The sequence below is a fragment of the Phacochoerus africanus genome, chromosome 11, assembly GCF_016906955.1.
Source record: "Phacochoerus africanus isolate WHEZ1 chromosome 11, ROS_Pafr_v1, whole genome shotgun sequence".
Taxonomy (NCBI): Eukaryota; Metazoa; Chordata; class Mammalia; order Artiodactyla; family Suidae; genus Phacochoerus; species Phacochoerus africanus.
In genome coordinates, this window is record NC_062554.1 from 66,464,440 (window position 1) to 66,488,824 (window position 24,385).

General features: G+C 53.0%; 1 protein-coding gene and 1 long non-coding RNA gene across 2 annotated transcripts in view; one reads left to right on the forward strand and one right to left on the reverse strand.

Annotated features, from left to right (window-relative positions):
• Window positions 1-7,422: 7,422 nt before the first annotated feature.
• Window positions 7,423-9,973, reverse strand: LOC125110693 (uncharacterized). Its single transcript, XR_007130691.1, has 3 exons — window positions 9,805-9,973; window positions 9,165-9,244; window positions 7,423-7,855 (listed from the first exon to the last, which is right to left on the reverse strand). It is a non-coding gene; the product is annotated as an uncharacterized LOC125110693 (long non-coding RNA).
• Window positions 9,974-10,041: 68 nt separating this feature from the next.
• RASSF5 (Ras association domain family member 5) overlaps window positions 10,042-24,385 on the forward strand; it is a 79,903-nt gene continuing 65,559 nt past the window's right edge. Inside the window, exon 1 of the mRNA XM_047752153.1 lies at window positions 10,042-10,564. Coding sequence (XP_047608109.1) covers window positions 10,108-10,564 — 457 coding nt within the window. The 5' untranslated portion in view covers window positions 10,042-10,107. The remainder of the gene's footprint in view (window positions 10,565-24,385) is intronic.

Consider the following 24,385-nt stretch of genomic DNA (forward strand, 5'->3'; position numbering starts at 1 on the left):
CTTGAGTGGGTCCGACTGGGCTGTGTCTGGGAGGTGGGAAGGGTCCCAGCTGGGTGTGTGCTTGGCACCCAAGCAGGCACCTAGGCCAGGGATGTGTGAAGAGGACTGGGAAATGGAGAGGGGACTGCTCACTTCTTTTTTTTCTTTTTGCTTTTTTTTCAGGGCCGCACTTGCAGCATATGGAGGTTCCCAGGCTAAGGGTCCAATCGGAGCTGTAGGTGCCGGCCTACACCAGAGCCACAGCAACGCGGGATCTGAGCCGCATCTGCGACCTACACCACAGCTCATGGCAATGCCAGATCCTTAACCCACTGATCGAGGTCTGGGATCAAACTCGCAACCTCACGGTTCCTAGTTGCCTTCGTTTCCACTGCGCCACGATGGGAACTCTGACTGCTCACTTCTTGATTCCCACCTTTCCCCCAAATGGGCCCTGATTTCAGGGAAGAGCCCAGGGACGATGGCCTCCTGTTGGGAGGCCTTGCCTTCTCGTCCTTTCTCTTTTCCTGCTCCCTGTCATTTGCGGAGCTGTGTAAGGAACTTAGGGAAAAGGCTCTTTATTTATTTATTAATTTTTAAACCTCAGACCCAGCATCTATGTGCCTTCCCCCCGCCCCCACTGTCTGTCTCCTAAATATATAAAAGCAGAACCATGGATCCTTGTGAATGTTCCCTCACTTTGCCTAGAAGCTAGCAGGGTGCCTGGGGGAGGCCTTCGGATCTGTGCCGATTTAGTCTTTCCCCTGCAGTATGTCCGGCTCTCCCTTAACCACAGCTGGACAACCCACCAGGCCGAGGGCTGGGGGAAGGGGGTGCAGAAAAGTCACCCCAGCCGGGGGAAGGAAAAGAGTGAGAAGCCATACTTTGTGCTTTGAAGCATGAAGCTAATACTAGGCTTTACCCTAAATCGCCCTAGAAATCCTTCCTGCCCATCTTTTTGAAGCCTCCCCATCCTCAGAGGCTGTTCTGTCTAACGACCCAGCAGGGCAGAGGTGAGGAAGGCTGAATCCTGCAGACGGACATCCACTCCGCTGCTTCTCTGTGCAAAGACCAGCGCCCTCTAAAGACTCCAGGGAGAGTTGCTGGGTTTGCATGCATCAGGCCTAAGTGGCTTCGTGTGTGCTATTTAGGCCTCATGCTATGGATCACTTGAGCCCGGTGGGTTCAGATTCTGGGGCCCCAGGAGCCAGCTGCTGCCCTGATGCTGCTGGGCCACCTCTGGTCTGCTCTGCCTGCAGGAGTTCAGGCTGACACTCCTGGCTCGTCAATGGCCCTGCAGGAAAGTCCCACCATGGATTTTCCCTGGCAGCTACGGCTGCTTCTGGACCCCACATGCTTGGTGGAGCACAGCAAAAGAGCCAGGGGACCCCTGAAAGCCAAATGCAGATTGTTGGGGAATGATATGATCCAGGCTCTATGATCTCATGAGCAAAGCCTAGCTGGGGTCATACTCAAAGGGCTCGGTCTGTTCCTATGCTTCAGAGCCACTGACATGGGTGCCCCGCCCCATAGCTCTGGAGAGCTTCCGATTCCCTCTCAAGGAGGGAGCGAGGAACTGGCCCAAGGTCATGGACCTTGTAAGACCCTCAGGTTGTCTAACGACCTCTATGTAGTACGACACAAAACAAAAAGCCTGTTCAGTTGCTCAGGTGTGAATGGGTGCCCGCAGTGTGCCAGGCCCCGGGCAAGGTGCTAGACTGCACCCAAGGAGCTCACCTTGATGGGGAAGGCACCTCAGCATCACAGGAGCATGCAGCGATGGGGCTGCACAGCTCAGGTGTGGAACCGCATCACCACCATCACTGGGGAGGGTGCCCGGGGTGCCAGGAAGGGGTCAGGGAAGGACTTAGGGAGCAGGCCACTCCCCAGTGGGAGCTTGGCAGGTGAGCAGGTTTACCTGGCAGAGAAGGCATGGAAGGCATGCCTGGTGCTGGGAACACCACCAGCCTAGGCACGGAAGGAACTATGAGTATGTGTGTCACCGGAGAGCAGGTTGAAGTGGGAAGTGGGCGTTGAGGAAAGGGAGGAGCCAGACCCGAAACCTGCCTGTAGACCACGAAGGAACTTGGGCTTTACAGAAACAGGTTTTAGGCTAAGTCCAACTGTATTTTATTTTATTTTGTCTTTTTAGGGCCACGCCTGCAGCATACGGAGGTTCCCAGGCTAGGGGTCCAATCAGAGCTATAACCGCCAGCCTCCACCACAGCCACAGCAATGCCAGAAGATCCAAGCCGCATCTGCGACCGCGACCTACACCACAGCTCACGGCAATGCCAGATCCTGAACCCACTGAGTGAGGCCAGGGATTGAACCTGCGTCCTCATGGATGCTAGTCGGGTTCACTGACCGCTGAACCATGATGGGAACTCCACCACCTGATATTTTAAAGATACAACTCTTTGGCGAGTTCCCATCGTGGCTCAGCAGAAATGAATCTGACTAGCATCCATGAGGATGTAGGTTCGATCCTGGCCTCGCTCAGTGGGTTAAGGATCTGGCGTTGCGGTGAGCTGTGGTATAGCTCGAAGATGCAGCTGGGATCTGGTGTGGCTGTGACTGTAGCTGTGATGTAGGCTGGCAGCTACCCCTAGCCTGGGAACCTCCATATGCTGCCGGTGTGGCCCTAGGAAAAGCAAAAAAGAATCATATGACTCTTGGTTCCTGTGTGAAGGTTGGATTGGAACCCTGTGCCTTAGTTTCCTCTTTTATAAAAGGGGGATGATCTCTTTTAAAGTTATTGGTAGGGATAGGTTTAGTAGTTCCACAAGGGGCCTGAAGCACTGCGTTGGTTCTCTGGGCACCCTCCCAGACCCTCCTCTGTGGCTGAGGCCGATGTGGGGGGGATGAAGAAATAGGAGCTCTTGTCTCAGAACGGCTCAGTCAAGGGTGGGGTCGGACAGATGACAAATACCTGGGAAGAGTTCATGGTGCATTCAGATTTGGATTAAAACAGGCCGGCTCAGTTCAAAAGGGTCTAATTGCAAGGAAGCAGGGCGCTATCCAGCTCCCCAGGGGGAAGTGCAGCCCTGGAGGGCCCAGTGCCTCTTTCTACGCCCTGGAGCTGTAGGAGGGCCATAGTTTTGCATCCCTCTGAGACTATGCAGTTTCCTCTTTATAGACGCATATATATATATATGAATTCTTTTTTTTTTTTTTCTTTTAGGGCTGCACTTGCGGCATATGTAACTTCCCAGGCTAGGGGTCTAATCAGAGCCACAGCAGCTGGCCTAGACCACAGCCACAGTAATGTAGGATCCCAGCTGCATCTTCGACCTATACCACAGCTCACGGCAATGCCAGATCCTTAACCCACTGAGTAGGGCCGAGGGATCAAACCTGCATCCTCATGGGTCCTAGTGGGGTTTGTTACCATTGAGCCACAATGGGAACTCCCTATAGACGTGTTCTTGCTCGACACCCAGATTCTAGGACCCCACTCACCTCCTGATCCCAATCGGTAAGGGTATGGCCCAGGAACCTGCCTTGTTGATGAGCATCCCTGGGGATTCTCCCACAGCTGAAGTTTGAGGGCACCAAGCCAAAGTTTACAATGTCCAGCCCAGGACATGGGAAGGCCCAGCATAGGCCCATGGGCAGTGGGTGGCACACGGGTCTAGGGTCCACTCCCAACCTGAGGATAGGGAAGCTGGTCTAAGGAACAGCCTAGGTACCTCAATAGCCCGGGTTCCCCTTACTGGACCCCCATTTGCTTTCTCGAGGCCGCCTCCCTGCCTCGGGGCAGCTTGGAGGATTGCTACAGTTGCTCATCCGGGATTTACTTCCAAACCGCTGCAGCGATTTTGTAAAGGGTGGAATTCCTGGCTTCATGTCCCTTCATTTCACAGAAACTCCGTAATCAGGCAACCCCGTGGGGAGGTGGTAAGGAATGGGCCAGCGTGACCTGAAGTCCCTTCAGTTTGTTCTCCTTGGAAACTCAGAATTACAGCAGCCACTTGAAGCCATCTGCTTCTTTCCCTGCACCCTTTGCTAGAGAGAGAGAGACAGACAGACAGACACAGAGATTCAGAGAGACAGAGAGAATAGAGCTAGGAGAGAGGAAAGGAGAGAGAGGAAGGAGGAAAGGATGGAGAGGAAGGGAGAGAAAGAGATGGAGAAGGAATGACGATGAGTGGGGAGAGGGCTGCCAGCCTCAGTGATGGGCCCAAAGCTGGCCTCGTACTGGAACGTCCGTGGCTACGGCTTGGAGCCTCCCCTCTGGCTGAGGGCAAAAGCTGCTGACGAATCTGTCTGGAATATCTGAGTTTTTCCAACATGGAAAGAAGAAACATGTACACACACAAACCAATCTTATCATATGCCTGCCAGAGTGGTCGGGGATGGAAAAATTCCATAACTGAGATGCAGAGGGAAGAGGCGCCTCTCAAGGGCTGGAAAACAAGCCCCACTCGCCCCCACCCTGGAGGGTGACACTGCTCTGGGAGCCTTCATGTCCCTGCTTACATTCCCACCCTGGTTTGGCCTTCTGTCCCCCAGCATTGTCCAGGACTTGGGTGACCACCACAGGAGCACTGGAGTTGGGTGGCACAGAAAGCCCATCCCCCCAGAATGGTGCCCAGGAGCTGGTACCCTGCCTGCCCTCACCCCTGGCTGGGTACGAGCACCTGGAGGCAAGAAATCTACCTCAATGACCAGCAACTTTGGAGAATGTACATGCAGCTTAAATGGAGCTTTAAATATCACCCCGCTTCTACCCAGCCCCTGCAGGGCATCTTCTAGTCTCCCTGGACCAGACCATACTTTCATCTCCCCCTCCCTGGGTGAAGGAGCCATGGCTGGAAGGGGTATTAAGAGATCAATCCTGATTAGGTACAGGTTGGGAGCCTACGATTGAGTTCACGTCACTAAACATTCAATGAGCACCTCCTATTTGCCCTGCACTGTGGGATGGAGAAGACCGACAAGCCCTGAGCGAGGGAAGCAAAGACATACAAACATCACGATGTGAGGATCATGGTCAGTGCCAAAAGCCCAAGCAACTTGCTGTGGGAGCCCAGGAAAAAGAGCAGTGAATTCAGCCTTTACTGGGAAGACTCCGGAAGGCATTGGAAGTCACCTGAAATCCCTGAAGCATTTAGGGACCTCCCAGGGATTCTGGGAGTGCCAGATCCTTAACCCACTGAGCGAGGCCAGGGATCGAACGCACATCCTCATGGATCCTAGTCGGGTTTGTTAACCGCTAAGCCACGAAGGGAACTCCCAGGTCTGTGTTTAAATGTCTGCTCCCCAGAGAGGTTCTTCCTGACACACACACCAGCCCCTATCTAATACCATGGCCCCTGTTAACTTCCTACCCCTTACTGTGCTTTGTTGGCCATCATAGTGCATGTGACCCAATGCTCTATTACACTTGAGTTTGCGTGTCTGTTATCTGGCTCGTGCATAAGAAATGTGAGTTTCAGAACACGACCATTTCACTGCTGCACCTTTAGTGCAACAGCACCTGAGATGTAGTGGAAGTTAGACAATCACTTGTGAAATGAATCATTGCTCTGGCCCTTAAAGACGGCAGTGAGCAGTCATGAGCACCACTGGCCAAATATTTCCAGCTCTCTCCCCACTCTGACATGTGGAAGATTGCACATCTTTCTCCCCCTGTGATGAGTGGGCTATGGAACAGGTTCTGGCCAATGGGTTGTGAGCAGAAATGACTGGGGCTTTTCTGTGCTGGGGGAGGTGCTCTGGGCTTTCTTGGTTTCCCTCTGGCACGGTGATGGGCACCATTTGAGGTGGTGGCTGCTCCATCAGCATGGGTCCCTGGGTGACCTTGATGTCCAAAGTCCCCCTGCCAACAGGCAAAGAGCATGGAATGTGAGCAAGGAAGAAGCCCCTGGTTTCCAGGCACTGGGACGGGGGCTTGTTTTTCACTGCAGCATAACCTAACTTGTCCTGACAGATCCAGGGATCCCTTGCAGACAGCTGTACTGTCAGAATCACTGGGAGGTCCCTAAATGCCTTGGGGATTTCAGGTGACTTCAAATGCCTCAAAGCCAAACAAACCCAGAAACTTCCCCTTCAGAAAGTCAGGCCATGTTCTGTCCTCCCCTTTTCCTTCCTACTCGAAAGCTCCCGGAGGGTGAGGGGACGGCCTCGAAACAACTCACCCAACAGGGGGGACCACCTGCCGGTCTCTGGGACTGCCTCGGAAGTGACTTCACACACTGACCACACACTCAAACTCACTGTCATCATCTTTCCCGGTGGTCAAAAATAAAAACAGCACACCCACTCTTCTGGGAGTGAGTCACAAATGGAAAAAAAAGTTAATGGCCCTGAGCCAAGAGGATCTGCTAACAAGGGGGGAAAAAAACCTCCCAGTGGAGGTGTCTCAGCAGCCACTGTGGTCTCACCCTTGTGGCCTGCATGACCGAAGACAAATTTATTTATTTATTTGCTGTTCAGTTTGTGATTTTTAAATAAGATTTCTCAATAGACTGAAAAAAAGTGTAAGGGAAAAAGAAGCAAAAAAATCAAAGGCCATGCAGCAAATACAGCCATGACTTTGATATAGTATCTATCATTCATTTTCACCATCCTGGTGGATTTAGACAAGATTTTTGTAGGAGGTTATACCCTATACAATCACCGGTCAACAAAATATGCTTTTTGCAGAGACTTTTCAGGATTTAGGCTTCTACTGGGGTTAAAGTAGAAACACCAGATTCAGTCCTCTTAAAACTCTGGGTACTTTTGTTCAAGGACGAAGACAACTTAGAAGTTCAAGCATCAGACACGACCCCGGGCGTTGTCTTGACCCTACCACGAGATTAGAGTTTATTTAGTACTTCTTCCCTGGGAAAGGAGGAATGAACTGCGTGTGTGTGTGTGTGTGTGTGTGTGTGTGTGTGTGTGTGTGTGTGTGTGTGAGTGATTGGAGAAGATGCTCTTACAGGGAAGAAGGGGACTGGGCTGGCCAATCCGGCATCAGAAGAGGCAAGACTCAGGCAGAGAACCTCCTACTGGGGTTTGGAAAGTCAGCTAACTCCCTTGACCTCCATTTCTTAGCTCAGGGAGATGAGCCTTAAGATAAACTTGATGAACTTTTTGGATGGGTTACATGAAGTTATGTTATCTCCGTTTTCATCTCTATTCCCATCCCAGAAGCCAAATGGAGGGCTCTGGCCCTGCCCGATCTCTTCCCTGCTTCAGGGCTGAGAGAAGCCCCAGCACTCCTCCAAATTGGAGCTAAAGAGAGAAAACAAAACCTGAGCATTTTTTTTTTCTTTTTGGCTCTTTTATTAAGGGCTGCACCCGCGGCATATGGAGGTTCCCTGGCTAGGGGCCCAATGGGAGCTGTTGCCGCCAGCCTAGGCCAGAGCCACAGCAATGCCAGATCTGAGCCGCATCTGTGATCTACATCACAGCTCATGGCAATGCTGGCTCCTCAACCCACTGAGCTAGGTCAGGGATTAAACCCACAACCCCATGGTCCCCAGTCAGATTCGTTTCCACTCCGCCACGACGTGAAAAACCTGAGCATTTTTTTCTGGACAGCTCAGGAACTGGGAAAGGGGCTTATGCCCAGCTGCTCCAGAGGGTCGTCAGTTTCCCAGGGCTAGAGGAGACACTCATCCCATGAGCCTCTCCATCCTGGGAATCCAGGCTGAGCTTCCCAAATTCATGCTTGGGGGGAAGGGGATAGAGATGGTGACTATTGGCAATTGTTTCACAAATGGCATTTCAAACTTGGCCTTCCAGTGAGACGCTCTTTGCCAGGTCCCTTCTTCTTGCCACACCAAGCTGTCACCAGAGCTCAGGCTTGGTCCACACCCTGGAGCTCACCCAGCCCACTGCCCTCCCAAAGCTGGAGGGAGCAATCTCCGAACAGGTCTCAAGCCTGTGAAGAGATGGATGGATAACGGAGGGTGGATACAAGCAAATGTTTATATGCAATACAGGTTTCTGCAACAACCCTGAGAGAAGTGCTTGCAGAAAAAGTGGAAGCGATGAGAATAAGATATCACAAAGGCAAACTGCGCTTTCTTTTGTTAACACGCAGCAGAAAGTATTGCGAAATAGCTCTCTATTGGGTTTTTCTCTGTCATGTCCCACTGAACTTCACCTGCTTGGGGGGGCGGGGCCAAGGCAGAAAAGCCCCCTTCTCTTATCACCACCTTCCATCTAAAGAAGTAGGGTCCTTGGACCAGCATATCAACACTGTCTGGGAACTTGTCATAAAAGCAAAATCCCCAGCCCCAGATAAACTGGCTCAGAAACTCTGGGGTTGGAGCCCAGTAATTAGTGATTTAACAAGCCCTCCAGGTAATTGTGAGGCACGGCAACATTTGAAAACCACTGATGCAGAGAAAGCAGGGTTCAGGCAGCTGCGAGGCAAGGTGGAGGAGGGGAGCAGACGAGGTGACCCTGGCTCATTCAACCCCATGGCAACTCCTGCTTCCCAGCATTGTGGTGTGGGCTCCTGTGGGCCATTCTTCCCATGCACCCAGAAGCCACCTCACCAGGTGAGGAGCACTGGCCTCTGGTGTGACCCAGGGACCAAAGGACGCTATGATCGCTAGCCCTGCGGGGGAGAAGCCATGGGCCAAAAAGCTGGCTGGGAATTCCCTGGCTGCTAAACTCTTGAAATTTTAGGAATTACCTAAAAATCACCTCCAAGGGGAAAACAAAAAGCAAAAGCAAAGATTCCCCTAGGAGACACTAGGGGGAGACCCATCTCTGGCCTGGGAAGAGGAGGCACCCTCTCTCACGTTTTTCCAAAGCTGATTTACCGGTGACTTCTGTTAAATTAACCAAACTGAACCCCAAGTCTTGAGAGACCAGGCAGTGATCAGGGAGTCAGAATGGTGAAAGTGGAGAAGGTGGGAAAAGCATCCATCTGTCTCCCCACTCCCGGACAATTTAGTTAAGGAAACTGTAGCGGCTACAGCCAGGGTCAGCAAGTCTGTGGCCAGACACACAGGTTCAAAGCTTCAGCAGTTCCGTTTCCTCACCCATGAGAGATGGTCACGGTTATGCAATGTGTGGGACATTGAAAATGCCGACCTTTTGTTCCAAAAATTATTAAGGCTTTCAAGGCGGTGATAGCAGGGCATTAAACTCGAGGGGTGGGGAGAGGTTACGAAGCCTGTCCTGGAAGCTGGTAGAAGGGGATCTCTCTTTGATCCCACTGGGTGAGCTGTCCTTACCAGGTACAAGCAAGGCGTCTGCGGGCAGGGGACAGCTGCGTCGGCGGCAGCAGTATTTCCACAGTGAATTACGATGGCAGCTATGAGGAGAAGAGGGTTTGACTTAGGAAGAAAAGCCCTTCCAACCCACGGGGCGCTGGAGTGTTCTCACAGTCCAGGGCCCAGGAGCGCTATAATTCCCAGCCTTCCGGGAAAGGAATATCCTACCCGACGGGGCTGCTGAGAGAGGGGAAATCAAACAAGAGTGAAAGTGGTGCGCGGACAGCCCTGACGGCCGCGCGGAGGCGGCTTCTCGCCACCGGGGTGGGAAGCGTCCCCCGCGGCGCGTCCCTCCGCGTCACGGGACTCTGCGCCGCCGCCAGCGCGCGAGCGGGAGCCGGGTATCCGCGACCCACGCCTGGCTCTGTGCGCAAGGGAGCGGCGGGTGATGGCGAGCGGGAGGGGGGCGAGCAAGCGACCACCGGGAGGGTGGCGAGCGGATCCTGAGCTTGTAGACATCTCCCTACACTCCATCATCAGCTAGTTCCTAAGCTTCTTCATCCGGTCCGAAGCCCTCCCCTGGGCGCGTTGGGGAGGGTCGGGGTTGGGGGAACTGGTGGGAAAGGGAAGGAGGCAGGGCTGAGGGCGGGCGTCCCCCTACCAAATGTCTCTTCTGAGTTGTCCTGTGTAGAGCTTTTCGCATACGCAATCCTTGAGCTGCCCCAGCTTCCCGAAGACTCCTCTAAATCCACACTCTCTCAGGAGCCCCTCCACCACAACCCCCGCCGCTGGGTCGGTAGGTGGTTCCCTCGGGTCGTCCTTCCCGCCTCTCCGAAGTCTCCCCACCCCCGCCCCGCCCTGCAGGCTGCGGTCCCTTTAAAGGCGCGCTCGGCTGGGGCCGCCCTTCTCTCGAGGCGGACTCGGGAGGAGCGCCACGGCTGAGAGCCGCCGCCACTAACCCGGCATGGCCATGGCGTCCCCGGCCATCGGGCAGCGCCCGTACCGGCTACTCTTGGACCCGGAACCGCCGCGCTATCTGCCGAGCCTGAGCGGCCCCGAGCCGCCACCGCCACCCCCGGGCCCGTCCTCGCGCCGCTGCGCCCCCGCGCCCCTGTCCACTGCGCCTGGGGCGCACGAGGGGCGCGGCGCCCGGAGGGCTGCTCGAGGAGACGTGGAGTCCCAGCCTCGCGCCTCCCGACCCTCTCGCCCTCTCCGGCCTGGTCTGCAGCAGAGACTGCGGCGGCGGCCTGGAGCGCCCCGGCCCCGAGACGTGCGGAGCATCTTCGAACAGCCACAGGATCCCCGCGTCCCGGCGGAGCGAGGCGAGGGGCACTGCTTTGCCGAACTGGCGCTGCGGAGCGGCCGGGGCTGGTGTGACCTGTGCGGACGAGAGGTGCTGCGGCAGGCGCTGCGCTGCGCTAGTGAGTGTGCGGGCAGGGAAGGGCAGGGCAGAGGAGGGGCGCGCGGGAAGACTGCAGTCCATGGGCAAGCCACTGCGAGGGGGCCGGGGCAGGCAGAGAGGGGACATTGCCGTCTCTGGCTCCAGGGGAGACCTTGACTTTGACTGCGGGAGACACTCTTTTCCCTAGTCCCCTGCCCGCTATCCTTCAGTAACAGCCACTGCCCAGGTACGGTTACGTGGTATTTTACGACTACCTCTTCCCTGACAGGTGTGCGCCTCGCACCTCCCCAGACACACACGTACACACACAGACACACACGCAGGTTGGGTTGATGGCTAAAGCTACAAGGTCATTCCGTTGTCTGCTGTGCACTGTCTTGCTTTTGTTGTACGTTCCTGACCATGGGTTGTGAGGCTGGTATTGAGATGATCATTTGACCCTTACTCATTAGGGTTAATGGCAAAATGAATTGTCACCTATGGTACAGGCCCATGGTGCATACCTGCCTATGGTCACCCTCCTACAGGGTGACCTGTTGTGCCGGGGAGGGGACCTGATCAGGCTTTGGATGGAAAGGGGCTGTGAGGTTGAAGAGAGCCTGAGGTGACCCTGGACCTGTGTCCCCTCCTGCCTTCCACCTCTGGTCCCTCAGACCTTTGGACTCTGCTCTGATGTTTTTCTGTGCCCTGCCTCCCCCTCCTCCTCGTCCTAGGTTATAGCACCAGTCATCAGGGTCAAAAATTACCCAACTACTTGCGCTGGCCCTTCTTCCTCAGAGCTCTCGGGTCCCTCCAGCCTCCTCCTGAGCCAGACTCTTCTCAAAGCCTAACTATTAAAGCCCTAGGCATCCAGTGTATAGATTTTTCTGAGGAAATTTGCAGTCTTCTTGGGGGTTTATTATTTTTCTCTTCCAGCAGTTAGGTGTGTGTGTTTCTTTAGTGGATGTCCCCTTCCCACCCCCCACGCCACCCCCATATTTGCCACGTTTGGCAGAGGATATCCCTGCCCATATGTTTATGTGTTTGTATAGATATTCCAGATATTGTATAAATATCTGAAGCAGAAAGCACAGACAGTGATACAACCTCTAGCAAGCATCTCTGGAAATGGCCTGTGGTTTGCATCTTTCATCAAAGGCCCTTCCCAGATGCCAGCAGCCCCACAGCTCCCATCCAGCTACAGCACTGGACAGCAGCAGCTACATCCACATCAGGAAAACCCTACCTTCCCTCTCTCTGCCATCCATACCCAAGGCTGTGTGCCGTGTGTGCCTCTCACTGCAGCTGGCTTCAGGGAAGGAGAGCCCAGACTCTAGGTCAGGGTCAAGTGGAAGAGGAAGATTGGAGGGACAAATGGGTGCTGCTCCGTCCACCACCAGAACTCAGTTCAGGTGCTAATTGAAAAGGAAGGAACACAAGCTGTAAGAGGTGTGTGATGTGGGTGGAGGGCTGCTGTCACTTGGTTAAATGTCCCTGACCTTCCGGGGAATCAGATCAACTTTCCCACAGATGTCTTGGCAGCTTTTGTCCTCTCAAGGGTCCTGGAGTACTTACCTGCCTCCACCAACCCTGGAAACACACAGAGAAGCAGTATCTTCACTGTAATGGGTTTTATTGTGCTGGAATCCCAGGAAATCCGCTTCCCTGGAATTCTAGTTTGTATGAAGACATTGGAGAACTGTATCAATTGTTGAATGTTTGGCATAGAGTTTTATGATTTTCAGAGGGTATTGTTGATAATGGAGTCTGTGTGTATGTGTGTATATGTGTGTGCGTGGTACTCCGTGATTAAGTGACCTGATGTTCACTTCACGTTAGAATTGTTTCCTTTGATTAGTTCATCCATAGGTTCTGGCGGCAGGAAGTCTCAGATGCACAGGCATGTCCTCTGACTCCGTGTGTCAGTTGGTGGCCCCCGGCGAGGTAATTTAATACTGAACGTCAGAGAGGGAGCAGAGTTGGACTCAAGGGGCTACAGGGAGGAATCTCTGTTTGTCGTTATTAATATTTAACTGATTTTGGACCTGTGGCTGGATGGGAACAGTTGAGAAATGTTCTGGTGGCTGGTAGGGAGAGGCCACATTCACCAATCATCTTTCTTTTAGTTGAAGTTCTAATTCCACGGTGGGGTTGGTTTGTTTTACCTTTGTTTTGAAAAGCAGGGGTCATAAACATGACTTTTTTTTTTTGGTCTTTTGTCCCTTTAAGGGCCGCACTTGTGGCACATGGAGGTTCCCCAGCTAGGGGTCTAATCAGAGCTACAGCTGCCAGCCCACAGCCACAGCCACTGCCACAGCAATGCCAGATCCAAGCCTCATCTGCGACCTACACCATAGCTCATGGCAATGCTGGATCCTCAACTCACTGAGCGAGGCCAGGGATCGAACCTGCAACCTCATGGTTCCTAGTCAGACTCGTCTCCCTACCACCCCACCCCGTGCCATGACAGGAACTCCAGAAACATGACTTTTAAAAGGCAATACTCTGCAGTGACAAAGAGAACAGCTTGGAACCAGAAGGCTTGGGCTTGACTCCTGACTCTGCCACGTTGTTCCTGTGTGACCCTGGGCACCTCTGTTGTTCCACTTCCTTGTTTTAAAAAGTGGAGATGGAGTTCCCATTGTGGCGCCGTGGTTAATGAATCCGACTAGGAACCATGAGGTTGTGGGTTCAATCCATGGCCTTGCTCAGGGGGTTGAGGATCCAGCGTTGCCGTGAGCTGTGGTGTAGGTTGCAGACGCGGCTTAGATCCCGCATTGCTGTGCTGTGGTGTAGGTTGGCGTCTACAGCTCCAGTTGGACCCCTAGCCTGGGAACCTCCATGTGCCGTGGGAAGTGGCCCTAGAAAAGGCAAAAAGACAAAAAAAAGAAAAAAAAGAAAAAAAGTGGAGATGATAACATTACCTTCTTGATGATGTTAATACGAGGATTAAGCAAATGAATAGATGGAAAGTGGAGTTCGCTGGTGACCTCCCTGTTAAGGTTTGACGTTGTCACTGCTTGCTGTGGCTCGGGTTCGGTCCCTGGCCTAGGAACGTCTGCATGCGGCTGGCATGGCCAAATGTATCTATGGAAAGCACTTAGAACGGTGCCTGGCAGAATGCAACATAAACATTTCACGCAACATGAATGTTATTATTAGCCCTTCCCCTCTGGCAGCTGTAACAATTGGTTGGGATCCTGACACTTCTTAGGATCATCATTCCCAGCAGTGAGTGCAGCTTTCCAACTCTGCTTGGTGCCAAGCTGAGTGGGAAAGAGGGTGTGCCGAGCATCTTCGTCCGTGTGGACATTAGTGGTCCTATCGCAATGCCACTCCAGCCAGGATGCAGCTGGCTTAGAGGTCACCACCACCCTGGCACCAGGTCTTTGGACCACTTGCCCCCGCACAGAGCACAGTCTCAGTAAGTAGTGGTTGATGAAGGTGGCAGCCTGTTTTTACCATCAAATCTCCCTGCCCCTGGCAGTGAGTGGAAGGGCAGCGAGTATGAGCAGGAGGCTGACACCGGGTGGGAGCCGTGTTAGCGAAATGGGCTTTTGACAAGGGAAACTTTTAGGCACCTTCTGCCTGCCATTTTATTTTATTTTATTTTATTTTATTTTATTTTATTTTGTTTTGTTTTATTTTATTTTATTTTATTTTATTGTCTTTTTGCCTTTTCTAGGGCTGCTCCCACGGCATATGGAGGTTCCCAGGCCAGGGGTCCAGTCAGAGCTGTAGCCGCCGGCCTACACCACAACCACAGCAACGCCAGATCCTCAACCCACTGAGCAAGGCCAGGGATGGAACCCGCAACCCCATGGTTCCTAGTCAGATTCATTAACCACTATGCCACGACGGGAACTCCCTGCCTGCCTTTTTAGTGAAAATCCCTCTAACTTAAGCTTTCCCCGACTTCAAGGTCTGTAACTGAGCTCTGCTTAATGTCGGATTTGCCAACAGGAAAAATTCAAAGTTACTATTAATTTCCAGGATTAGAGAAATCGTGTTTGTTAGAGAGAGAAGGAAATCCAGTGGGGATGGGGTGGGGAGGTGGGGGGGAGAGGGAGTAGAGAGAGAGGTAAATTATATGATTCATGTGGGGCGGGGAGTGGGGGGGTGAGGTGGAGGCCAGTGGCCGTGGTGAGAATTCATTGCCATCATTCCGGAGGTGGGGAGAATGGTCAATCGCAAACAACCCTTGAAACTCTCATGGGCCAGCTTTGTTCTCAGAGAATGTCCCGTATACGTTGTGGACCCCTTCTTCTGCAGGAAGCACCTGGAGTTGATTTTTTTACCTTCCACCTCGTTTTGGTGGCTGTGGTAGCCATCCTGGATCCGGGGATGGTCTGGGAAATGGAGAAAGCCAAGTCCAACTCATCACTCAAGAAGGGGTGCTTGGGCTTGCCTTCCTTATTGCGAATGGGTGTCTGCTCCTGGAGCCGGTTCTCTTGGGAGGGGGTGCTGTGCAGAACTGTGGAGTGTTACCTGATTGGGATTGTGGGATGGAAAGGGGGGGCCTGGGGGCTCATCATCCTGATCTCCCCCTCCTGTGATAGGCTTGAAGTATGTCTTTTCTTTTTTTCCTTTTTTTGGGGGGGGGTCTTTTTTTAGAGCCACACGTGTGGCATATGGGGTTCCCAGACTAGGGGTCTAATCAGAGCTGTAGCTGTGGGCTTACACCACAGCCACAGCAACGCTGGATCCTTAACCCTCTGAGCAAGACCAGGGATCGAACCCACAACCTCATGGTTCCTAGTCAGATTCATTTCCTCTGTGCCACGACAGGAACTCCTAGACTTGAATTATGATATGTGAGTGTTTACTGATGAGCCTGAAAGGATGGAGACAGGGATCTTCTTGGTGAGTGAGGCTGGCATCTCACAGAGCCCCGTGTCCAGCCTTTCTAGCCCCATCTCGTCATTGCACAAGTGGTCATACTTAACCCACATCTCTGCACAGACTGGCCCCACCCATGTGACAGCCAGGATCCTGCAGACCCACCCTCTGTCACGGGTTTTTTGTAAAAGAGGTTACTGGGAGCTTGATGTCGCATCTCCTTGTAGCAGCACAGGAACCTAGGACACATGGAAAGTGTCTTATTTGTCCGGGACACCCAGCAGCACTGAAGAATGTGGCTTGAAGTATTTTCATTGATTCAAGCTCATGCGTGGCTTTGGAGGTTAGGAGAATTAAGTCCTAAAATGGACATTTTTTTCATTCAGGATTGTGGAATCCCCCACCGCCCGTCCCTCCCTGCCCCTGGCTCTGGTTGGGGTCTTCTTCCTGGGGAAAGTCTTGGCGGAGTGTGTAGGGGAGGGAATGGGGGCGGGGGACGGAGAAAGGACCTGGAATGCTTTGACAGAGGCCATCTGAGGTCCCCAAGCTGTATCCTCCGTTTCCTCTCCTCCCTGCTTCCTGTATTTTCAAAAGATGAAAGCGAAAGGATTTAATGTGGCTTTAATTTTTCCCTCTATTCATCAGAGCATGAAATTTTCTGATTATGGAGTGAGAGGGGCTTGAATCCCAGGTACAGTCAAAAATGATTAATGCCACTTGTCTGCCAGCCTAATTAGACTTGGTAATGAACGTGTGTGTTCTCCTGCTGATCCTGCAGCGTTATTAGGTGGAAGTGAATTGACATCTCCCCTCAGCACTGCGGGTTTGATCTGGGATCCTCTCTCTCCCCCCAAGTTTACCAGCGAATTCAGCCGATGCCAAGCCTGGCAGGTAGGCTCTCAGTGACAGGGAAAAGACAGCTCCCAGCCCAGCCCCAGGGCCCTGCCTGGCTGGGAAAGTGACCCTCCTGCCTCAGGAAGCCACCGCCTGTGTGGCAGCTGCATGGGGACAGGGGCCAGAGGCTCCGGAGAGTGGCTGAGGCTCAGGGCAGGCCCAGCCTGGCTCTGAGAATGAGCACAGAAGGATTCATCAAAAGCCCATGGTGCCTTTTTTCTGAACAGCCCAAAGTGTTTTCATGCTGCTGCCACATTCATCCTCAGAATAGCTTCTTGAGGTCGGAATGTGGGGAGGTTTCTGCCCAGGTCTCATGTGGAAGGGGGTTGTCTGTCCATCTGGCTAGGGGCAGGGCATGTTAGAACCTCACGGAGGGCAAGCCCGGCTGGCCTTGAAGCCTGGGCTGTCTCAAGCTGTCAGGCCATTTCCTTCCTTTGGGCCATGCCCAGCATCTCTGGGTCAGAGGCGGGGCCCCCCGATGGGTGGGCCGTGTTCCCAGGATGCTCTCCAAGGACCCTCCCTGGCTCCCGACACCCACCCAGTCTCCCCGTGGAAGGAGCTGCTTGGCCGCTGTAAACATATCCCTGTCCTGATCCAAGGCCCTTCCTGTTCGCATTCCTCAGACGGCAAGGTGAGGATGCTTGGGCAGGTGAGTGTTTGCAGGCGTGTAAAGCATGTGGACAGAACATTCCCCCTCCTCCCACCCCGCCTTCCATCAGCACCAGTGCACGCGGGCCCCGCCCTCCCCATGCTCTCCCCACCCCATCCTCGCCCCAGTGCCCGTTGCAGGGTGCTTTTTGCCTCGTCCTGACTCCCCACACACCTCCCGGCTCTGTCCCGGCTCTCCCATGGCTGCGTCGTCGGGAAGTGCTGACGCTGGGGAGGCCAGCCCTGACTGGGGAGATGGTTGTGCATTTAGTCACTTACATTTTTTTTCCAAGAGTTTTGGCAAGCTTCTCTCTACATGTTCAGGGCCGGATCTCGGGGTTGGGAGGGGAGCTGAGCCAGCTTTAAGGCCCTGGGGAAAGAGCAAGGAGGCCGAGGTGATGATGTCAGGCAGGGCAGCAGGCTCGATTCCCTGCGGGCGATGGTTGAAGTGGAATAAAATCTCTTTTTTTTTGCCTTTTTTTAGGGCCGCACACTCGGCATATGGGGGTTCCCAGGCTAGGAGTTGAATTGGAGCTACAGCTGCCAGCCTACCCCACAGCCACAGCAACATCAGATCCGAGCCTTGTCTGTGACCTACACCACAGCGCGAGACAATGCTGGATCCTTAACACACTGATCGAGGCCAGGGACCGAACCCTCAACCTCATGGTTCCTAGCTGGATTTGTTTCCGATGCTCCACGACAGGAACTTCAGTGGAATAAAATCTTAAAATCGATGCCGGGGAGTAGTCATGGGGAGCACCACCCCAAGGTCAAGACTCTCTTGACTCGGACCTGGCAGGTGATATTTGGGTGTTCTCTGAGGCACCCCAACACCATGCCGAGGAGACATGAGCAGAGCCTGGGGGACCCCGAGCCCTCTCCATGATGTGGTATTGGCCAAAGTGGCCAAGTTCATGCAGGGCCTGTTCTAGCCTGCCTGTGCTTCCTGGCATAGAGCACATTCTTGAGAGATGCACCCACGGGGAATGCTGTGACGTCTGATCCTTTTTTCACCGTTTTTGGAGCAGTAGGAAGAAAAGCAGCTGCTGTCTGTCCTGGCACAGGAGGCCTGTCCCCAGCCTCCTGGTGGGGAGTACTCTGTCTTGGCGGAGAGGTAGTGACCTCGGCTTGCTGTAGCCCATCCCAGGTTTTCTTCAGGATTTTCCTCCCCACACCCCTCGCCCTGGCCTCACTGAAGGCACTGGGGGCTGGGGGAGCACAAACAGACGTGCTGAGGGCTTGTAAGAAGGGTCTGTTCATTCTCGTGTGTCACAGGGCAGGAAGGCAGGTGGCCGGCTATGTCACTCACCTGTGACCACAGCGGGGCCAGGTCATGTTTACCCTTCAGGAGAGGGCCTGCATGCCACCTTTTGCTCCTCCTCCCTGTTTCTTGAACAAATATTTCCAGGGCGGAGCAGATCTTACCCAGCCGTCTGCCATGGCTGTTGGCTAAGGCTGGTACAACATGAAACCTTGGCTTCCATGAACCTTTCTGAAATCAGACCACAGGTTCACAAAAAAAAGTCAGGCCTGAAAGAAGAGTGATGTGCTTTGCCTATGTTTTATTTATCCTTTTATGTTTTGTTTCTACCGAATGCTGGATCTGGGAAAGAATTGGCCTGGTGTTCCCTGAAGATACAAATTGGTGTTATATGAGCCTGCAAGAATAGGAATATTCATGTGGAGCAAGAAAGGCTCATATAGGACAGACTCATGTTTGCCAGAGGAAGGGGGAGGGAGTGGGATGGATTGGGAATCTGGGGTTAGTAGATGAAAACTCTTGCATTTGGAGTGGACGGGCAATGAGATCTGCTGTACAGCACAGGGAACTATATATTTAATCACTTGTAATGGAACATGTTGGAGGATAAAGGGAGAAAAGAATGTGTGTGTGTGTGTGTGTGTGTGTGTGTGTGTGTGAGTTCTCGTCATGGCTCAGTGGTTAACACACCCAACTAGTAATCCATGAGGACGCAGGTTTGATCCCTGGCCTCGATCAGTGGGTTAAGGGTCTGGCGTTGCCATGAGCTGTGGTGGAGGTCACAGATTCGGCTCAGATCCCACATTGCTGTGGCTGTGGCGAAGGCCGGCAGCTGCAGGTCCGATTCAACCCCTAGCCTGGGAACTTCCATAAGGCAAGGGTGCAGCCCTAAAAAGACAAAAAAAAAAATGTGTGTATATATATATGACTGGGTCACTTTGCTGTACAACAGAAATTGACAGAATATTGTAAATCAGTTATAATAAAAATTTTTTTTTAAATGCTGAGAGTGGCCAAGAAATTGTGAGAGCAGAGATAACTTTCAGCTCAAGATGAGTTGGCTATATCTGAAGTGTTTTCTTGGAGTTCCTGCTGTGGCTCAGTGGGTTCTCCAACATAGTCTCCATGAGGATTTGGGTTCGATCCTTGGCCTGCTCAGTGGGTTAAGGATCCAGCGTTACTACAAGCTTCAGCCTAGGTAACCACTGTGGCTCAGAGCTGGTGTTGCTGTGGCTGTGGTATAGGTCAACAGCTACAACTCAGATTTGACCCCTAGCCTGGAAACTTCCATTTGCCGCAGATGTGGCCTTAAAAAGAAATATAAAACTAAATAAAATCAGATAAAGTATCTTCTTGCCTGCTGGCTCTGCTGAGCCCTGCAGCACCCTTGCGAGGAAGGCAGGGCTGGCTGACTCCTGGCCATCTCCCAGACGAGGAAACACAGCATTCAGGGAGTCAGCGGCTTCTCTGAGATGACCCAGATCATTAGCAGCAAAACCAGCTCCAGAATCCAACATAACCTTTTGCCCTATGAGCTAATGCCATTGAACAGGCAAGGTGGCAGAGTTTCCTCATTCATCTGCCTGCCTTCTGCCAATGAATGCTGCAATGTCCAGGAGTTCTCTTACACAAAGGGGGTTTTAAAGATTCGGCATTGTCACTGCAGCAGCTTGGGCCACTGCTGTGGCGTGGGTTCATTCCCTGGCCTGGGAACTTCCACATGCCCTGGGCATGGCCAAAAAAAAAAAAAGGAGAGAGAGAGAGAAAAGAGCCAGAGGATGGGTAAGCCACTTGTTGCAAGCTAGAGGATCCAGTATTGCCTGGATCCTTGAGGTCAGCCTGTTTTTAGAGTTTACTTTGTTCTTCTTCTTCTTCTTCTTCTTCTTCTTTTTTTTTTTTTTTTTGGCTTTTTAGGGCTGCCCCTGTGGCATATGGAAGTTCTCAAGCGAGGGGTCCGATCGAAGCTGTAGCTGCTGGCCTATACTACAGCCACAGCAATGTGGGATCTGAGCCGCGTCTGCAACCTACACCACAGCTCACAGCAACGCCGGATCTTTTAACCCACTAATCAAGGCCAGGGATTGAACCCACGTCCTCATGAATACTAGTCAGATTGGTTTCCACTGTGCCACAACAGGAGCTCCTAGTGTTCAGTTTCTAAATAGATTTTCAGCATGTGTAAATCAGGAGGTCTCTAAACAAAAGGTGAGGCTTTTCTAAATCCCAAAATAAAAGAAACAGGCATGTCTCTCCCCATGCCACCCCACTGGTATTAGGTGTGTGTAGGGGAGTGGGTGTGGACATGCAGACTCAAGATCTTTTCCTGACCCAGGCTCAGAGTGGATGACACAAGACCTGACCAAAGAGAAGTTAGGTTGTGTCTCAGAGGGGACAGCTGTGGGGGAGAAGAGTTGGATCAAGATTGGAAAATAGCAGAAAGCCAAAAAAAAAAAAAAGAAAGAAAGACTGGAAAATAAACAGCTTTGCACAACAGACCTCCAGCTTTGTCCCAGGCAGTGGCGTGGCTGCGTGGGGAACAGCGAATGTGGGGAAAGCCCCCCAGTTCCACCGCAGCTCTGACTGTGTGTCTCCAGGTCAAGCTCCTACTCGAGTATTGTCACTTAGTTTCCTTGCTGACCTGGAGGAAGCTGTTCTTTTCCATCCAAGTTGAATGGAAGCTGGAGGTTTTGTGGTTTCTGTTGAAATAATTATGTCCTTTCTGCAACCCAGGAAAGTATTAAAAATCCAAAAAAAAAAAACCCTCCAAGATGCTTTATTATTTAAATGGAACAAAAGATTCCAGCTGTAACTTGAGAATTTTTAGGAAAAAAGGTGAGGATACAGTAGGTACATGTCTGTTCTGGGGATACATGTTTTAAAGAACCTTCTAGAAAGATCTTTATATGACTCGCATATTTCAAGGTGAGCATCTGTTGTAACCCCAGCGTGTGAGATGGTGAAGCCTGTTCCTTCAAATTATGTTGGCCTTGGCTGGACTCTGTCTTCAGCAAGGAGGTCATAGGGTCAAGGCATAGACAGTGGGGCAGCAGGAGCTCATTGTGTTCCTCCTAAAATATCCCTGCAGTAGAAACTCTATCCAAGTTTTCAAAAGGACAGGAGTGAAGATTCTAGAACTTGCCAAAGCCCCATCGGGTTTCTTGGCCAGTTCTTTCCAGCTGGCTTCCCCCATGGCTTAAACTGTCCAAAAAACCGTCTCTGTGATGAGGAAAAGGAGAAGTGAGACCAGTACATCCTCGAGCCCGAGTGGGGGCATTCAGGAGGGATTTTCCCCCGTTACCCATGACTCATGATGTAAAATTCCCCCGGCATGTGCGTGTCCTCTCGTCTGAGCCTGGGAGCAGGAATGCCGCCCTTGCCTGTGCCCGGCCAGGAGGGAGTCCCAGGGCCCTCGTGGAGATCTTTTGTCCCGGTGGGGCAAGGGACCTGGGCTCCCAACCATGTATGATGCCCCCGGTGTCACTGCAGGATGTGACCTCACTCAGTGGGCCTCGTCTGTGCAGAGCTGTTGGGTAAACTAGAGGGTCAAAAAAAGACCTTTGGCGGAAGTTCCTGTTGTGGCTCAGTGATAATGAGTCTGACTAGGAACCAGGAGGATGCGGGTTCGATCCCTGAGTTTGCTCAGTGAGTTAAGGATCTGGCGTTGCTGTGAGCCGTGCTATAGGTCAAAGACACAGCTGGGATCTGGTGTTGCTGTGGCTGTGGCGTAGGCCAGCAGCTGTAGCTCCAATTCTACCCCTAGCCTGGGAACTTCCATATGCCGCAGGTGCAGCCCTAAAAAGCAAAACGCCACCAACAAAAAACCACCATTGGCACCACCTCTCCCCCAGGAAGCATTAGGGAGATAGAGCCAATGTCGCAGCCTGAGGAAGGGAGCATTTGGGGGCATTTCTATATGAAATAGATGACTTGTAAATAATGGGCTTTATTGTTGCTGCATGGAGTACCAGGGGCCTCAGCAGTGAGGGGTGATCTAGATGGGTCCTCCAGGACAGAGTTCTTGTGAGGGGGCAATGATAGGGGACCCGACCTGGAGTGTCAGGGGCAGCTTGGGTTTGTTCTACCATTTTCTCTCTGTGACCCAAGGCCCTGGCCTCTGGGCTAGGATGCCATGCAGTGTTCTCTGTGCACTCGGCCTTTGTGGTACCTTTCCCTGGGTTCAGGAACAGTGCCCCTCCTTCCTCTGAAGCTGGCCCCCGTGGGCGGTTGGTGGATGAGTTCTAGAACCTCTGGGCAGTGTGGGGGCAGGTGTCCCTCTCCAGTGGCTTTCGTGGAAGGCTCTGCTGCCTATCTAGTGCCAGTCACCCTCTTGGCCTGGGTGACAGGGCCTCCCAGAATGCCCCCACCAGGACTCGGTTGCTTCTGGAAGTCACTGTTGAGGGGATACCCTGTAAGCCCCATTTTAGGGCAAGAGAACAATATTTCTACCTCCTTCATGAGTGACTCTTCTTCTTACTTTTTTTTTTTTTTGGTCTTTTTGCCTTTTCTTGAGCCGCTCCCACAGCATATGGAGGTTCCCAGGCTAGGGGTCCAATTGGAGCTGTAGCCACCGGCCTATGCCAGAGCCACAGCAATGCGGAATCCGAGCCGTGTCTGTGACCTATACCACAGTTCACGGCAACGCCGGATCCTTAACCCACTGAGCAAGTGCAGGGATCGAACCCACAACCTCATGGTTCCTAGTCGGATTTGTTAACCACTGAGCCACAGTGGGAACTCCTGTTCTTTTCTTCTTTTCTCACTCTTCCTCCTGTGCTAGTCGCCTCTTCACTGCTCAGGTCTCTGTTCTCAGATGAATGGTCTGATCCTCTTAAGGCAACACCACTTCCTATGGGTCCGGGCGGCTAAAAGCTCTTCCCCGACCCTGGGCTCAGCAGGAGAGGATGTGAATGAGCCCAGTTGTCCCTTAGGAGCCTGTACTGCTGGTAAAGCATTATTAATCCAACATCCCCAAAGAAATCCATTAACGAGTTCCTGGGCCGGGCATGCAGGGCAGGTAACCGATCACTTCTGTTGTCTGTTGAAACTTTGGAGACATTGATTTTTTAGACTCACAGGCGCTACTGCGAAGTGAGGCCCAGGGCAGCTCTTTCTGCAGCCTGTGCGGTGGGGGCATGTTTATCTTATCAAGCTAAAAGCCCCAAGAATAGAAAGTTTTCCGCTGGGGGAGGTGGAGGGGATAGGACCTCCGCTGGGAAGAGGGGGCTGGTGCCGGCCTCAGGTCCCCAGTGCCATGGCTTCCTTTGGAGGAGCAGGGAGGCTGTGCTGATTTGAGCAAAGCCTGGGTCACACGAGGCCTGGAGTCCTCCTACGGCCAGTGACTGCCCCCTTCATCACTCTGGCCCCGACGCCAGGCCTGGAGAGAAGCTATTGATCTCCTGCAGCCCCGCGGGATGACCGAGGGCCGGGCCGAGGAGGCGGCCTCTGCCTGCTTCGGAACAGTCGCCGCGAGCCTCCAGCGGCTGTTCCGCAGGCTCCCCAAGAGCCACCTGGGATCAATAAAGCTCCAGACCCTCCAGAGGTTCCGCCACGAGGCCCGGCTGGCTCGAGGTAGGTCCCGTTACTCCAGCTCAGGGCGTTCAGGGGATGCTTAAGTTCTGAGGTCTCGGCCTTGTGGTCTTTCCCGTGGGGAAGGAGGTGCAGGAGGCTTCTGGCAGCCTGGAGTTTAGTCCTGAGCTCAGCATCACTCCTTGGGGCTCTCCTGACTCCCCAGGATCAAGGCTCAGGTGCTGCCACCCTGCCAGGTGTAGGCGGAACTTCAGAGGCCTGTGTTGGCCGTGGTTTTAATAGCCATTCCTTCGCCGAAAATTAGGGCCAAGCAGTCATCCTCATCTGGTGGGTGGACAGTAGACGGATGACTTGAGTGGCTGCCGTTTTCCATTCTGCCCATCCTATTGCTCCCGGGGCGTCAGACCTTGTCCAGCTGCTGAGTCAGCCTTCCGAGGACCTCAGAGCAGTGAAATGTCTTAGGCAAGGGCTTCTCGCCAGCATGGTTAGTGGAGGTGCCCCTGGGGCCCCCACAAGTAGGCTGTGTGGGGCTGGACGGAACACAGCAGGTAGTGACTGGGTCGTGGCTTTCTTCCCCGAGCACTAATTAGGGTGAGAACAGACCTCGCTGCGGAAGGATAGCAGGACAGTGTGGGGTCAGTGAAAGATGAGGAGAGACTGTAGCAATGCAATTCTCTTAGAATCATAGGT